This window comes from Drosophila biarmipes, chromosome 3R (genome assembly GCF_025231255.1).
Source record: "Drosophila biarmipes strain raj3 chromosome 3R, RU_DBia_V1.1, whole genome shotgun sequence".
NCBI lineage: Eukaryota > Metazoa > Arthropoda > Insecta > Diptera > Drosophilidae > Drosophila > Drosophila biarmipes.
In genome coordinates this window covers 25,299,894-25,316,459 of record NC_066616.1, presented here as the reverse complement: position 1 = coordinate 25,316,459, position 16,566 = coordinate 25,299,894, and the positions used below count along the sequence as shown (strand labels likewise).

Genomic DNA, 16,566 nt, shown 5'->3' with positions numbered 1-16,566 from the left:
TTTGGCAAATCTGAGTTGTTAAGTGCTTGTGAAATTGTTCAATTGCACAGACCGTAATTACTTGATGCAATATTGAAAAAACATTGATACTGCAATTACGAAGCAATCAAATTTCGCTCCGAAGACACCCAAACACTGAACTCTAATCAAGTATTATTGGACCATATGCGAGTTTGTTTATTATCACATATTTTATTTTTATCTTTGCAGGCCTGCTCTGTGATTGAATTATACGGCTTCCTGGATATGGAAACGAGGGATTGGATTGATGGATTGTTTTCAAATATATTCCGTGAAATGAATAAGCCCATCGAGCGAGAGGTACGTGAGGGGGGTGGATTTTTTTATGGGGTGGGATTAGGGAGGCCCCGGTGCCAAACACCTGGGCAGGTGCGGGTGCCAAGCCGTCGGGAATTAAAGTGCAGCATCAGCGAATCCGCATCCGACAACGACCACGCTCAATGTCATTTCGCGTTCGGGCTCAAATGCAGGTGCTTGGTGGTTGCACCGCATCATTCATGCGGAAATCGCGTTCATACTGTAATAAGCCGGGATTGCATAACAAGCCAGTGTAGGGCATATGTGTGCTATAAAAAATTCCAGGTCAATATGAATCTTACAATATACAATTTGGTTTAAAATTTAATATTGGAAATTAAATTGTACTATTTTGATCATAATTAAATATCCTTAGATTATGGGAATAGATATAGACTCCTTTTGTATTTAAAAATTTAAAATCATACCTCGCAACAAAAAAACCGTACCTAAATATTTAAATAATATAAATTAAAAATATTTGATAATTTGCAAAATATTGGGATACAAAAATACAAATTTTCGTATTCAAAACTTTATAAATACTTTATACACATACAAAAACTAATTTTGGTAGGGTAATTTAAGAAGGATTTCCATATTCTTTCCTTTCATTTTTTACCGAGTGAATCCCCGCTGATTCCTGCATGCAACCACATTCATTCGGCTCCGCAGAGTAATCACTCGTGGGTGGTAAGCTGACTGGGGCGCTGTGGCGCCGAGAACTCCGGTGACAGGCGTTGAGTAACGCACTTAGGCTAATGCAACCCAATACCATCTACCAACTACCAACTCACCGACAGGAGCGGCGCTACGCCTGCTTCGATGGCGATGTGGATGCCCTGTGGATCGAGAACATGAACTCGGTGATGGATGACAACAAGCTGCTGACGCTGGCGAACGGCGAGCGCATCCGTCTGGAGAACTACTGTGCCCTGCTCTTCGAGGTGGGCAACCTGAACTACGCCTCTCCGGCCACAGTGTCCCGGGCGGGAATGGTGTACGTGGATCCGAAGAATCTGCGCTACAGTCCCTACTGGCAGCGATGGGTGCTCACCAGGCCGGAGCCTCAGAGGGAACTTCTCAACGACTTCTTCGAGAAGATCATCACGCAGTCCATTGCCTTCATTCTGGAGGGTCTGGATGGCACTACCCAGGGCAATCCCCTGAAGCTGGTCATCATGCAGACGGACCTCAACATGGTCACGCAGTTCTGCAATCTCTACGACGCCCTGCTGCCCAACTTTGTGATGGACAGCAAGAACTACGATGAGCCAGTGGCGCAAACCTACAACACGGACAGCCTGGAGTGCTGTTTCCTGCAGGCCGTCTACGGCTCCATGGGCGCCTGTCTGGTGGAGAAGCATCAGCCCGTTTTCGACGAGTATATGAAGCGCATTTCTGGCTTCCCGCTCGTCCAGGACACGCCGGAGAATCCAGCTTCCGGGGGACAGTTCCCACAGAGCAAGCCCACGCTGTACGACTACTTTTGGGACGTGAAGGATAACGTTTGGAAGGCCTGGGAGTGGGTGGTGCAGCCGTACACGCACGACCCCCAGGTGAAGTTCAGCGAGATCCTGGTGCCCACAGTGGACAACACGCGGACCAATCGAACTTTGAGTCTGATGAGCGAGGTGAGTGTGTGGAGCTGTTTGGGGATGTCATTACTCCCAGCTTCCGGGATATGCTTTATTAATGTTTGCCCCTATTTCGGTTTCGTTTCTCCTTTAACCAAACTCAACCCCCAGATCAAACGACCCGTTCTGCTTGTGGGCGAGGCTGGTACATCAAAGACGGCCACCATCATGCAATATTTGCGCAATCTCAATCCGAGTGTCAACGTAATTGAAAAATCTCTCTGACAAACGTCGCGTTCCCGGCTAACATGGCGACCCCATCCTTTTCGCATCCCTTTCAGGTCATACTCAATATTAATTTTTCATCGAGAACCTCGTCGCTGGATGTGCAGCACACCCTGGAGGCGGCCGTGGAGAAACGCACCAAGGATACGTACGGGCCACCGATGGGCAAGAGAATTGCCTGCTTTATTGATGACATGAACATGCCGCAGGTGGATGAGTAAGTTCGCGTCGTTATGTGCCACAAGTGATAGAGTCTCATATCCTGTCCCGCTTCTCCCCCACAGATACGGCACTCAGCAGCCAATTGCCCTGCTGAAGCTATTCTTCGAACGCGGCGGAATGTACGACCGCGACAAGGATCTCAACTGGAAGAAGTTTAAGGACCTCACCTTCTACGCAGCCATGGGAACGGCGGGTGGCGGCAGGAACGAGGTGGACCCGCGGTTCATCAGCATGTTCTCCACCTACAACATCATATTCCCCAACGACGAGTCCCTCATCCAGATATACTCGTCCATCTTTAAGGGCCACATGAAGTTCGTCAAGTTCCAGGATCAGTATATGATGATAGCCGACATGATAGTCCACATGACATTGAAGCTTTTTAAGGTAGGTGGATATCTAAATAGTTTATTGAAAATATTTATAAGAACCTTTCCAATTTATGACTTAACTCATGCTGTTATTATATTATTAACTATTGCTCATAAATTGTAAATCATTCGAAAGCACATTAGAAAATGAATTTGTCCCTGATAATTCAGATACTTTTGTGGCTTTCATATATACATTTACTTTTGCATATATTTATCTGGCTTTCGTTGAATTTATTCCTATACCAAAGAACACCTTGACTGCATTCAGTGGAAATTCAGTAGAAGAAATCAATTCCTGTATAATGCTTTAAGGCCTCTCACAAATTTTATGAAATTCGATTTACATATGCAAATAACGACAATTTTTCATAATCTGCTTTGCCGTGCCGCCCACCACTTGCCCCGCCCCCTTTCACCTCCGCCCCTGCTGTACAATGGAAATGGAAATTATTCAATGGTCTGTAATGCACTACGACGTCGGGCTTGGTCCTCTCCATCGTCCTTGTTCTCAATCTCGTAGCTGCTCCATTGGTTTTTCGAGTGCAACTCAGTGCCGTAGTCGCCGTAGACGACCCACCCGTTCGTGCACCACCATCACCACTCCACTTCAAAACCACTCCGCTCCGCCACTCACAATGGTCACCCGCCTCGACGGCTGCCTAGTTGACTGTATCTGGGCCTCTGCCTCCGGCTGGGGATGTGGATGTATCTATATCTGGTGCTGCTCCGTGCTCGTTTTGCCTATCTCTGGCGGAATATCTTGGCCGGAGCAAAATTTGATTATGTTCAAGTATTGAACTGCAGAGAGATGGCTCTTTTCGCAGGCTGTGGGCGTGACATTGGAGCACCGGGGCACCGAGGCATTAGTTTATGGTCCTTTTAACAATTGTTGACACTAAAATATTATCGCATTTCATTGCGTACAGATAAAAATGCATTTGTCGCCGCAATTGCCACAAGCAGCCTGGGTAGCTGAAGACTACTACCACCAGGACCCTTGCACATCCGAAAAATATTGAGAGGGGGGGCAAAAATGATTTACTCACACCTGCACACCCCCTTTGACCATCCTCCGTGGCGGAGCTCCTAGTTCGTATGTCTTCTTTACACACTCGGGGGCAAGGATATTAATGCGCCACGAAATGGAGTGAAATGAATTATTTGAATAGAATTGCCGTTACTCAGAGGCGCGCGCTGCTGGTGCGGCGGCTGCAACTCGATAATGGCTGTAAATTCAGCAACTTGGCAATGTCCCCAAAGGGCGTGTGGGTGTGGCAGGACCTGCATCCCTCCAGCAACCCTTGTGAACGCATATTGCTAGTAGAGATAAAATTGATTTGTGTGAGGGTTGTCCGGGGGTCTGTACAGGGTGTGGGTGTGTGTTGTGGCTGCGCCGGATACATGGGCCATTGTCGCCTGGTTAGGCTCGCTTATGCTAATTGCTTCCTGACCCCCAGATGGTGATTGTGGACCTGCCACCGACCCCCTCGAAGTTCCACTACATTTTCAATCTCAAGGATCTGTCGCGCATCTTTGCGGGACTGCTGCTGATCGAACCCACCTGCTTCAAGAACCTGAGGGATCTCATCAGGGTGTGGCGCAACGAGTACACGAGGATCATTTGCGATCGACTGATAGCCGATAATGTAAGTAGTTATAATATATATTAAGAAATAATCAAAAATCTCAATATTATTTCCAAATTCCAGGACATAGCAAATGTGCGGCGCAACCTGGCTGTTGAGGTAGCCGATCGCTTTCCTCCATCCTTCGAGGAGGAGCATGGTTTCATAGATGCCGCAGCAGCAGAAGCTGAGGCACAGGCTCGCCTGCTCTACGAACCTTCCAAGGCGGAGTACGATTTTGGTGAGGAAGAGGGCGAAGAGGAAGAGGAGGGCGAGGAGGCACCACAGGTGATACTATCGCTCAAGGACTACGTCCTGCGGGACCCACTGCTCTTTGGGGATTTCCGCAACTTCACAAACGAATCAGAAGCCCGTTTGTACGAGGATCTCTTAGACTATAACTCTGTTTACTTCCTCTTCACCGAGATCCTAGAGGAGTATTGCGAGCGAAAGCAGAAGATGACCTTGGTCCTGTTCGAGGACTGTCTGGAGCATTTGACAAGAGTCCACCGCACCTTGCGCATGAATCGTGGTCATGTGCTGCTCATTGGAGTCGGCGGCAGTGGCAAGAAGTGCATCACCCGACTGGCCGCCTTTGCCGCCGAATGCGAAGTCTTCGAGATCACCATTTCAAGGGGCTACAATGAGGCTGCCTTCCGCGAGGATCTCAAGGTCCTGTACACCATAGCGGGTGTGAAGCGGAAGAAGGTCGTCTTCTTATTCACAGGAGCACAGGTGGGTGGTTTTTTATATATTTTAAATTACTGAAAACTAAATGGAACATTTTTCTCAGGTCGCCGAGGAGGGTTTCCTGGAGTTAATCAACAACATTCTGACGGTGGGTCAAGTGCCCGCCCTGTTCGCCGACGAAGACAAGGACGGCATTGTTAACCAAGTGCGCAAATTCGCCGAGGAGGATGGAGTTTCGGCGTCCAAGTGAGTAGAGGAGTAACATCCGTCATAAAAGGCTCCCTCACTACATTTTTTCTCCCCCAGAGATGCAGTTTGGGGCTACTTCCTGCGCACCTGTGCGGAAAACCTGCACGTGGTCCTCTGCATGTCTCCGGCTGGCGATGCACTTCGCAATCGGTGCCGCAACTTCCCGGGTCTCATTGGCAGTACCTACATCGACTGGGTGTTCCCGTGGCCTCGGCAGGCTCTGTACGCCGTGGCCAAGCTCTTCCTGACTGAACACCACCTGATTCCGGCCACCCATCGAGATGCCATCGTCGAGCATGTGGTCCACGTACACACCACCATACAGCAGTACTCGAAGGACTATCTGGCCAAGTTGAGACGCAACAATTTCGTAACCCCCAAGCACTATCTGGACTATATAAACACCTACAGAGGATTGTTGGGTATGTGTAAAAAGTAACCCATTTAAAGATAGATATATAAATACATTGGTTTTCCAGAGGAGAAGGCCAAATTTATCACCCAGCAGCGTTCTCGACTTGGTGAAGGAATCAAAAAAATCGAAGAAGCCTCCGTGCAAATTGACGAACTGCGCATCATTGTCACTGAACAGAAGAAAAACGTGGCTGTCGCCTCGGAAGAGTGCGAGGCCATGCTGGTCACCATCGAGTCATCCACACAGAAGGCAAATGTCAAGAAGGCTGAGGCCTCGGAGAAGTCCGTTGAGGTGGAGATCAAGGGCAAACAGATTGCCATCGAGAAGGACGAGGCCGAGGAGATCCTGGCTGAGGCTATGCCGGCCCTCGAGGAGGCCAGATTGGCTCTATCCCAGCTCGAAAAGGCGCAGATTACCGAGATCCGATCCTTTGCCACGCCACCAGCCGCCGTGCAAGTGGTATGTGAGTGCGTGGCCATTTTAAAGGGCTACAAGGAGATCAATTGGAAGAGTGCCAAGGGAATGATGAGCGATGTGAACTTCCTGAAGAGCTTGATGGAAATGGACTGCGAAGCGCTGACTCAAAAGCAAATTACCCAGTGCCGGCAGCACATGAAAACTGGTAACCTGGATGACATGGGCAAGATCTCCGTGGCTGGAGCTGGTTTACTCAGATTCGTCCGAGCAGTCCTGGGCTTCTTTGATGTGTACAAAGAAGTCAAGCCGAAGAAGGAACGTTTGGACTTCCTTGTGGAAGAGCAGGATGTGCAGATCAAGCTGCTCAATCACCTGAACGGGGAGATCCAAAAGCTGGAGGAGAAGCTGAGCCAGCTGAACGAGAACTATGCCACATCCATGAAGCAGATGCGTGCCCTTACCGAAATGATGCAGCAGGCGGAGCGTCGCCTGATTGCCTCCGACAAGCTGATCAGTGGCTTGTCCTCGGAGTTGATCCGCTGGAGCAAGGAGATGGCCAGCCTGGGACAGCAGCTCATCGACAGCGTAGGCGTGTGCCTGATCAGTGCCTCGTTTTTGGCCTACACCGGCGCCTTTACCTGGGAATTCCGCAAGGCGATGGTCTTTGATGATTGGCTCGAGGACATCGTGTCCCTGGGAATTCCCATACAACTGCCCTTTAAGATCGATGGCTATCTCACCACCGACGTGGAGATCTCTCAGTGGAGCAACGAGGGCCTGCCGCCCGACGAGCTGTCCGTCCAGAACGGCATCCTCACCATGCGCGCCTCCCGCTTTCCGCTCTGCATTGATCCTCAGCTGCAGGCGCTGCAGTGGATCCGCAAGAGGGAGTTTAGGAACAACTTAAAAGTGCTCTCCTTCAGCGACTTTGACTTCCTCAAGCAGCTGGAAATGGCTATTATGTATGGCACGCCAGTTCTCTTCGAGGATGTGGACGATTATATAGACCCGGTGATTGACGACATCCTTCAGAAGAACATACGCATTCAGGGTGGTCGCAAGTTCGTCATGCTGGGCGACAAGGAGGTGGACTGGGATCCGGGCTTCCGAGTCTACCTAACCACCAAGTTCTCCAATCCCAAGTTCGATCCGGCTGTGTATGCCAAGGCGCTGGTAATCAACTACACGGTGACCCAGACGGGATTGGAGGACCAGCTGCTGAGCGTGGTGGTGGGCACCGAGCGTCCGGATCTGGAGGCCCAGCGTGAATCCCTGATTGCCCAGACCAGCGAGAACAAACAGCTGCTGCAGCAATTGGAGGATTCCCTGCTCCGCGAGCTGTCCACCTCGACGGGCAACATGCTGGACAATGTAGAGCTGATAGAGACCCTGGAAAACACCAAGACCAAGGCGGGCGTGGTCATGGAGCAGCTGAAACTGGCGGCGGATACGGCGGCGGACATTGAGGTGCTACGAAATGGTTACCGTCCGGCGGCCAAACGAGGAGCGGTACTCTTCTTCGCCCTCTCGGACATGGCCACCGTTAATAGCATGTACCAGTATGCCCTGGCCGCATATTTGGACGTGTTCGTTTACTCCCTGCGAAAAGCTGTGCCGGATGCTAGTCTCAACAAGCGACTGAATAACATCATTAAAACGCTGACGGAGAATGTCTACTGCTACGGCTGCACTGGCATCTTTGAGCGGCACAAGCTGCTCTTTTCCTTCCAGATCGCCACCAAACTGGCCCAGCGGGACGGCGTCCTCCTCCAGTCCGAGCTGGACTTCTTCATCAAGGGCAGTATCGCGTTGACCAAGAGTGAGCGCGCCAATCCGTGCAAGTGGCTGAGCGACAAGAGCTGGGAGGATGTGCTCAAGTTGGCCTTCGATTTCCCGGAGACTTTCGGCACCCTGCCAGACCACTTTGGTCGTTTCCTGGCGGAATGGAAGGAGGTGGGTTGAGTTGAGCTTTAAGATAGCACGGGAATTTTGAATATTTTTCCTTGAGTATCTTTTAAATTGCTCACAAATTTTACTTTAATTTATTTTATATTTTTTCGTAGAGGAATGTGTTATATATTACATGTATTCCCCAAGCTTACATATCATTTCAGTCAGAGAGCTATTCTTTCAGTTAAGCTCGAGGACTTCCGCTTTTTAAAGCATATCTTAAACGTTATTTAACTGGCCAAAACGCACAGCTTTTGAACCTCAATGCAGGTTCAGCCGTACACTGTTAAATGTTCATGTTTTCCATATTTTTGTATTTTCTTTTCCGATTTTCCCGCTGCTCGCTTGGGTGCATCATCTTCAACGTCAACGTCAACTCCGATGCCGTTATCAAATTGCTGCTCCTGCTGCTCTGTGGACGGTGCTATAAAATGCACAACAACAACCAAAACGACGATGGCCCAACAACAATAAACAACCACCAACCCAACAACCCAACAACCCTACAACCCACCAACGAAACCCAACAACTTGGACTCGGATGGTCGATGGGAACGAAACTGCTTCTGATTCTGATTCTGACTGGCATGTGGCATTCACTGACTTCCGTTCCGTTGCCGACGCTCATTTTGCCTGCACTTATCGCCATCGCCATCGTCATCCGAATGCCCATGAACCGGGTACTGGTCCTTGGTCCTTGGCGCACTCGGTCCTGTGTCCTGCGTCCTGCGTCCTGCTGCCTGTGCCCTGCCCACCGCTCAGTGGTTCGACTTGGAGAATCCTGAGGAGGTGGCATGTCCGGGCGACTACAACATCAAATGCAATGCATTCCAGGCAAGTGCTGCGTCCTGCCGCTGCTGTGTATTCATCCACTCGCTTTGCATGCTTTCAGCCTCGAGTGGTTCTGGCCGGGAGCTGCTCTGCTCCTCCAACTCGGTCTCGGTCTCGGTCTCGGTCTCAGAGATGCTCCTCCCGAGTTGCTGTTGCTTTTGCCCGTTTGCCATTGAGCGTTATTGGATTTCGTACTTTATGCTCGCTTCTAGTGGATTATTAAGTACAAGCCAGGCGCAAACCCACACCCATATCCATATCCCCCCCCTCCAAGAGGACACCACCTCGGTTTTGGGTGCTGGGTTGGCGTTTAGTTTTACTCGACTTTTGCTACGTCCTGCAACTTTGGCGCACATTTTCCTCTCAAGTTATTAGCAGCCTGTTTTTGTCAGCCAGCATGCCTGGCCGTATCCCTATATATGGATGTCTCTTCGGCTGTCCGCCCGTCTGTGTGCCTGTGTGCATTACCATATTTTATCAATTTTCCAAACCATTAGATGAGCGGCAATTTGCGCCCGCAGTCGCACTTGAAACCAGCGCCAAGCGAAGCGAGCCCAATTTGCACTTGAGTTGTGCTCGAAACCGCAGAAACCGTTGGCAACACCCAGTGGCAACAGCAATAGCAACAATGGAGGAGCAGCTACCGGCCAACTATGGAGGACTGATGACGAGCTGTCGTCGGCTCATTGTCATCGCTGAGGGTATTAAAATGTCTAAAGCCCAAGGATTTCCCTTCCCCATTTCGCCCACAGAAATTGATGTTCCTGCGCTGCTTCCGCGTGGATCGCATCTTCCGGAGTATAAATCAATATATAGTAGAGACGATGGATGAGTTTTATATTATGCCGCCGGTGGTGAGCTTCACGGCCATATTCGAGCAGACCTCCAGCACGATACCCGTGTGCTTTGTCTTGAGCGCCGGCTCGGATCCCACCAATGACCTGATCAAGCTGGCGGACTCTATTGTCGGCATGTCCAACTTCTGCCACATTTCGCTGGGCCAGGGCCAGGAGAAGGCGGCACTGCGTCTGCTGGATGGGGCCATAAAACAGGGAATGTGGCTGATGCTGCAGAACGGTCACCTGCTGATCAGATTCGTGCGAGAGCTGGAGAAGTATCTGGACCGCATTGAGAATCCGCACCCGGACTTCAGGCTGTGGATAACCACAGATCCCACGCCCACCTTCCCCATCGGCATTCTGCAGAAATCTTTAAAAGGTGAGTAGAATAGTATGGAATTTCTGGGATTTTCTGCAGCTTGGAGTACACATTTCTTTGTCTTGAGAGAGATAAATATTTGTAGTATCTACAAGGAGTCTCTTATATTTTCCCAAGTACTCTAACAAGTTATCCCTTTGCCTTGCAGTGGTCACCGAGCCACCCAATGGTCTCAAGCTGAATCTGCGCTCTACGTACTTCAAAGTGCGTCAGGAGCGCCTCGAGAGCTGCCCGCATCCGGCGTTCCGACCACTGGTCTATGTGCTGGCCTTCTTCCATGCCGTCGTCCAAGTAAGTGGATCCCAGATAAAGTAAGCCATAGATATCGCTATTTACAGACGGAGCCCAGCTGGCCGAGTGTGTGGGAGTTGTTTATTTATTAATCTCTTAATTTCTAGCAGCTGAAAGCTTTTCAGAGTGAAGTTGCACAATTGATGGAGCAGTAGTAACAGCAGCAGCAGCAGTTGCAGCAAATTGATATTGATCGTCCGGTTGGAGGCACTTCGATTAATTTGTGTAACCTTTTGCCATCCGCAGGAGCGACGCAAGTACGACAAACTGGGCTGGAATATAGCGTACGATTTCAACGACACGGACTTCGAGGTGTGCACCGAAATCCTGCGCACTTACCTAACCCGCTGCGGAACGGGTAAAATACCGTGGAATAGTTTGAAGTACCTAATTGGCGAGGTGATGTATGGAGGACGGGTCATCGATGACTTTGACCGGCGCATTACCAACTGCTATATGAACGAGTATATGGGCGACTTTCTCTTCGATGAGTTCAAGGTATTCCACTTTTATGAGGACGAAAACGTGGACTATTGCCTGCCGGATGAGGAGACCATACTGAAAGAGGACTATATAGGTGAGATGGGGGCTTCGAGTGACATCCCAGAGCTATTTACATATATAATGCATTGATAACAGCGCACATCGACAAACTGCCGCTGGTCAACAAGCCGGATGTATTTGGTTTGCATCCGAACGCGGAAATCGGTTATTACACAATGGCGGCACGCAACATTTGGAACAGTTTGATTGAGCTGCAGCCGCAGACGGGTGAGTGGCCATCCCGACCGGGCATCCCATCCAATATTTAACCGCCATACACCCGCGGGCATATCTGCTCCAGAGATAGCAGGGCATCCCATCCCGCACAGCGCTAAAACCCACATATTACGCTGGTTATCACACGCACTACGGGCGCCTCCCGCCTATCCGCCGATAATTCGAATCGGAATTGGAATCGGAAAAAATGCAATGATAATAATGTAATATAGATATGAGCATCGGCCACCCATGGCAAATGGTAAATGGTTCAATTTGCATGCAACGTGTGCCAATTGTCAGCCGTTTATTACATTTTATCTTGTTGATTTTCATCCCGGCACACTCGGCTCTGCTCTGCCATGCTATGTTGTATTTTTGGCATGTTGAATTTTTAATTTAATTTAATTAATTAGTTGCGGTTTTGCAATTAACTTTATTGCATGCGCCATTATTGCCGGCGCACAACAGCAATGCACACATTAAAAATTAAAATAGAACCGCACACGTAGCCCACATGGGTCGGGTCAGATTGGAGGGCAGTGCACAGGCATATATATATATATGGGGATCCTATATATATATATCCCCCATTCCTCACTCCCAGTCCCATTGGTATTCACTCACTTTCATCGGATTGCCGCAAATCGCAGCGAATCGAGTTCAAACCTCACCGCACCGACCGCCATCAGAAGTACCAAAAAATGGTGAAAACGTCACACAAAAGTCGATAATTTTGCGTTACGGGCTTAAACGTGTTAAAACCGCCATCACACAGTGCACTTTCCATGCCACGCCCCACGCCCCAACACCCAACGCCCCCATTAAACACCCACCACCCACTCACAACCATGCATATTTATATGTGTGCGCCCTTGTAAATAATTGTATATACAATTTGGAATACTTTTTTAAATATATTCGCACACACGAAGTGACCAAGTGGACACCACCGACCGAAGTCAATCCTGGTAAAGTATTCAGCGTAAACAGAAAAGCCACCCCACCACCGGCCATTTAGTGTAAATAAAAATAATAATAAGAACAAATATTTCCACTGATTAAAAATCGAGTTTAACCATTTTATTTCAATTCATCGAGATACGCACCAAGATACGGTCGAGCGAACGGTTAAGCTGCAGGGAATTTTTAAAACGCTACCAATGAATTAAAAAGGATAAATTAATGTTATCACATCTAGTTAAAATTTAAATCTTAAAAATGTCATTTAATCATGAAAGTAAAATTATAAATTAGAAATATTTTGTTGACTATAGATGTGACTTCTGTAAAGAGCGAATTCTTTAGGATATAGCGATCCCTAGAAAGGCTCTGAAATGGAGTTAGTTTGAGTAAGTTTTTGGAGTTAAATATTCTTAAATCAGAAATCACCGATATGCTCCATAAAGCGTTGAGTAGCTCCCTGAAAAATTCCGGTAATTTGCATATTCATGAGCTTTAGTATTTGCTAATTGACACTTGAACAAAAAATAAGGCACGGAACAAAGAGGGGGAAAAAATTCTATTTGGCTGCCAGATAAAGGGGAAAATTAATAAAATCAACAGAAATGCGGGGCGGGAAAGACATGGTGTAAAAAAGGCAAGTGGAAAAACCACAGGCTCTGCATATATTACTGCGGCGTTTTCCTTGCCTTTGTCCTGACACCTGCCAGCACCACAATCCCCCACTGACGTTCCCCAATATTATTTTCCTTTTTTTGGGGCCGCATCCAGGCGAGGGAACTGGAGGCATCAGCCGCGACGACTTCATCGACTCGGTGGCAGCCGGTATACTGAAGAAATTACCGCCCGCCTTCGAGACATGGCGCATCCGCAAACAGATCCAGATGAGCCTGTCACCCACCGGGGTGGTGCTCCTCCAGGAGCTGGACCGCTTTAATCTGCTGGTCGTGCGGATCAAGAAGACGCTGGAGCTGCTCCGCAAGGTAACTAACTCTAAATAGATATAAGCCAGAGCAGGATTTTCTCGTATATGGCCTGTCAATAGAGGCCGCACATAAATCCTTCAGCCTTGTTTTGCATTTCGCATTTGTTTATGCATTTGCCAACTTGGCTGGCGACCAAGCAAACAATGTCCAAATTTGAATGTGGGCGATTGGGGGAGATTGCGAAAATTCCAATTGGGAGATCGAGATCCCCATTCCCATTATACCCGTGCACCACCCCGAGCTAAGGCTCCTGCATTTTGTTGCCAAAATAAATTTACAAATGCAAATGAACTCGGGGCGGGCTTTGTCTTGGCCCAGGGATCTGCAGTCACGCCCACACATGTGCCTCTCCATTGTGCCTTTTAATTTAATTGCATGCTCTCCGCAGGCCATCGCCGGCGAAATCGGCATGGACAATGTGCTGGACAACATTGCCAACTCGTTGTTCAATGGCCTCCTGCCAGCCGCGTGGAGCAAGTTGGCGCCGGCGACATGCAAACAGTTGGCCAGCTGGTTGGAGCACTTGCGGGTGAGTCGAGTCGAGGAGTCCTTCGGACCGGTCCTTTCACAGTCGCGCTGCTCATTAATCAGCTAAGCGCAAAATCAATCAAGGTGAGTTCGTGTCCGGGTCCACTAATCAGCCTTTCTATCGTTCGCACAGCTCCGGGCCGTCCAATACAAATACTGGACGCTGTCGGGGGAGCCCCTGGTCATGTGGCTGTCGGGACTGCATATACCGCAGAGTTATCTCACGGCCCTGGTGCAGGTGAGTCTGCATTGTCACGCCTTTACGGGTGCCACCTGCTGTGCACTTCAAAAAAAATCATCTAAATCGAAAATAATAATCATGAGATTTTGGATAAGATTAATCTTGATTTTAAGAACGATATATCATTAATTTTCATAAGGAATTTTGCTTGATTTTATATTATTTGCCAACTGAATATTTGTTACTTAAATAGCTTAAAAATCTATTTGCTTATGCTTTCTTCCCCAAAAATTGCTAAAATGCCTCTTGCTTCGTTCACCTTCCAATTTTCCGAGTGTTCTTTCCCCATCCTTTCAGATTGCCTGTCGCCGCAACGCCTGGCCCCTGGATCGCTCCACGCTTTTCACCTACGTAACCAAGTTTGCGGACCCCGACGATGTGGAGGAGCGTCCCGAAACGGTGAGTGGGAGCGATACTGGCTCCTCCTAAATGCAAAACGATGACCCAACTCCATTCTGGTTCAGGGGCTGGCACTAATTTCGTAATTAGGAATTCTGTTTGCATTTTAATCGCTCAACTTTTTGCAGGGCTGCCTCGTGCACGGTCTGTACATCGAGGGCGGGCGCTTTGACTTGGCCGCTAATCAGCTGGCGCGTTCCCATCCCAAGGTCCTGGTCGAGGAGCTGGCCATTCTCGCCGTGGAGCCCATCGAGGCGCACCGTCTCAAGCTGCAGGTTGGTGTGGGTTCTAGGTATCTGGGCGGGATTGTGGTGGCAGCCAGGATGGTCGGGACGGCCAGGATAGCTGCCGTCTGGCAGTGACAAGTACTAATGTGCACTTGTATCTACATATGCCAGGGGCGGCAGACGCCGGACGGGGCGTGGCCACGTTGATATTTGTTTAAATGCATCGCACTAAATTACCACCAGCTTCCGCAAAACCTCCCAGCCAAGTAATGGGGCAACTGTTGTGCTAATTGTTTCCGAGTTTAAATACTGGTTGCTTTTGGGCAGTGGAAAAAGTGGTGCTTTAAATGAGGGACTTAAAATGTTTCAGGTTCAACTAATATATATTTTTTAAATTTTCTTCGCAGAATACCTACCTGGCCCCGGTTTATACTACCTCGCTGCGCAGGAATGCCATGGGCGTGGGCCTGGTCTTTGAGGCCAATTTAGCCACATCCGAGGATCTGAGTCACTGGATACTACAGGGCGTCTGTCTAACCCTCAATACAGATACCTAAGGCTTTTCATTTATTTGAAGACGGAACGTTTATTAGTAGTATTTATTCTTAACAGAACCAATTTTTACCACATTCCAGTACTTCCAGAAGCAAAGTAAAATTGTGTTCTCATGGAAGTTGTAAATAAACAAAATTGTAACAAAAAAGTTGGAAAAGGTTTCAATAAATTAATAAACAATTTTCCATATCATTATCCTACACCAAATATCAAACGCTTTTTACTTCCCTTCGATTACCTTAATTTTCCATTAAGTTTATATGAAAAACCAACCTTTCTTTTGGTATTTATTATTATTTATCGAATGGATTTTACTAAGCCAAATAAATCTAGGTTTACAGCTCTGTAGTGGCAATGGAGTTTATAATTAAGTACGTAGATTGCTAGTGCCTGTCAATAACGTGATTTGTGCCTGAACCGCCTGATGATATGCCTCCGCTCCTCCGCCTGGCATTACCTGCGCCTCCAGCAGCCGAAACAGCCCTTGAACTTATCCAGAATGGTCGTCTTCATGGAGGGCAGCAGGAGCTCGAGATTCTGGGTGCCAGCACTGTCGTCCGACTCCAGGTCCGAGTCAATGGTCATTTCCTGTATGCTGAAGGTGTCAGTCAGTTCGTGGTTCTGTTGGCGGCGCTTAGACCGCTTCAGTTGGGCCGGGAAGAAGGAGATCTCCTCGGCCTCGTCACTGCTCTCGGACTTGTAGTCCACCAGGGGCTTGTGTTCCGGCTCGCCGGGAATTGGAAGTCGATTGATCGGTATCAGAGTGGACGATTGCGTCTTGGTGGCCTGCGGATGAGAGGTATAGTCTGTCATAGATAATCAATTGAATTGAGTAGACCCAAGGTGGCCCACCTGCTCCTCCTGAAACTGAGTGTAGTTCCGCCGGGCACGCTCGACCTTCAGCTCCAGTTTGCGCTGCAGTATGCGGCAGGTGTTGGGTGGCTCATGGCCTCGACCGCCTCCGGTGGCTTCCTCCTCTTCATCGATTTCTATGGTCGTGGGGGCATAGACCTTGCCGGCACCCCTGAAAGCCACCTCAAACTCCAGATCCGACATATGCTTGGGGGCTCCGCTGGCCGTTTTCTGCAGTGACGTTACCAGTTACCAGTGGAAAATTGCATTTCCTTCTCTCAGCTGTTGTTGTCTTTGGGCAAAAATACTTACCAGCAGACCCGCGGCCCCATCCTCGTATATGTTGGATTGCCTGTCCTCGCTGTCGATGCCGCTATCCTCCATAATTTTTTTCTTGGAAAACTGGACTTAGCTTAACTCTTTAAAAGTTTGTCTAAAGAAAGCGAATTGCACGCGATGGCAATACAAACAAATTTTATTGTCTTCCTCTGTGCGACTCCCAAACTCCAATCAACCCCAGGGTCTAGAGCGCAAGCTCCGGCGAACAGCTGGCGTGAAAACTGGGGAAAAATCAATAAACCCTTGCCCGAAAAG

At 48.7% G+C, this 16,566-nt stretch overlaps 2 protein-coding genes across 2 annotated transcripts in view; one reads left to right on the top strand and one right to left on the bottom strand.

The window, feature by feature from the left end:
- LOC108024722 (dynein axonemal heavy chain 10) overlaps positions 1-15,315 on the top strand; it is a 34,303-nt gene extending 18,988 nt beyond the window's left edge. The window contains exons 27-47 of the mRNA XM_017094815.3: positions 211-321; positions 1,122-1,952; positions 2,067-2,159; positions 2,237-2,397; positions 2,465-2,789; positions 4,234-4,422; positions 4,486-5,136; positions 5,195-5,337; positions 5,398-5,762; positions 5,820-8,125; positions 8,885-8,956; positions 9,706-10,171; positions 10,320-10,462; positions 10,709-11,039; positions 11,102-11,233; positions 12,956-13,167; positions 13,559-13,699; positions 13,832-13,936; positions 14,237-14,338; positions 14,467-14,613; positions 14,973-15,315. Coding sequence (XP_016950304.1) covers positions 211-321; positions 1,122-1,952; positions 2,067-2,159; positions 2,237-2,397; positions 2,465-2,789; positions 4,234-4,422; positions 4,486-5,136; positions 5,195-5,337; positions 5,398-5,762; positions 5,820-8,125; positions 8,885-8,956; positions 9,706-10,171; positions 10,320-10,462; positions 10,709-11,039; positions 11,102-11,233; positions 12,956-13,167; positions 13,559-13,699; positions 13,832-13,936; positions 14,237-14,338; positions 14,467-14,613; positions 14,973-15,122 — 7,176 coding nt within the window. The 3' untranslated portion in view covers positions 15,123-15,315. The remainder of the gene's footprint in view (positions 1-210; positions 322-1,121; positions 1,953-2,066; positions 2,160-2,236; positions 2,398-2,464; positions 2,790-4,233; positions 4,423-4,485; positions 5,137-5,194; positions 5,338-5,397; positions 5,763-5,819; positions 8,126-8,884; positions 8,957-9,705; positions 10,172-10,319; positions 10,463-10,708; positions 11,040-11,101; positions 11,234-12,955; positions 13,168-13,558; positions 13,700-13,831; positions 13,937-14,236; positions 14,339-14,466; positions 14,614-14,972) is intronic.
- A 67-nt stretch (positions 15,316-15,382) lies between these two features.
- Positions 15,383-16,525, bottom strand: LOC108024587 (uncharacterized). Its single transcript, XM_017094595.3, has 3 exons — positions 16,285-16,525; positions 15,973-16,203; positions 15,383-15,906 (listed from the first exon to the last, which is right to left on the bottom strand). The coding sequence occupies exons 1-3, from the start codon at positions 16,354-16,356 to the stop codon at positions 15,574-15,576; spliced, it is 636 nt and encodes a 211-aa protein (XP_016950084.1). The 5' UTR covers positions 16,357-16,525; the 3' UTR covers positions 15,383-15,573.
- Positions 16,526-16,566: the final 41 nt, after the last annotated feature.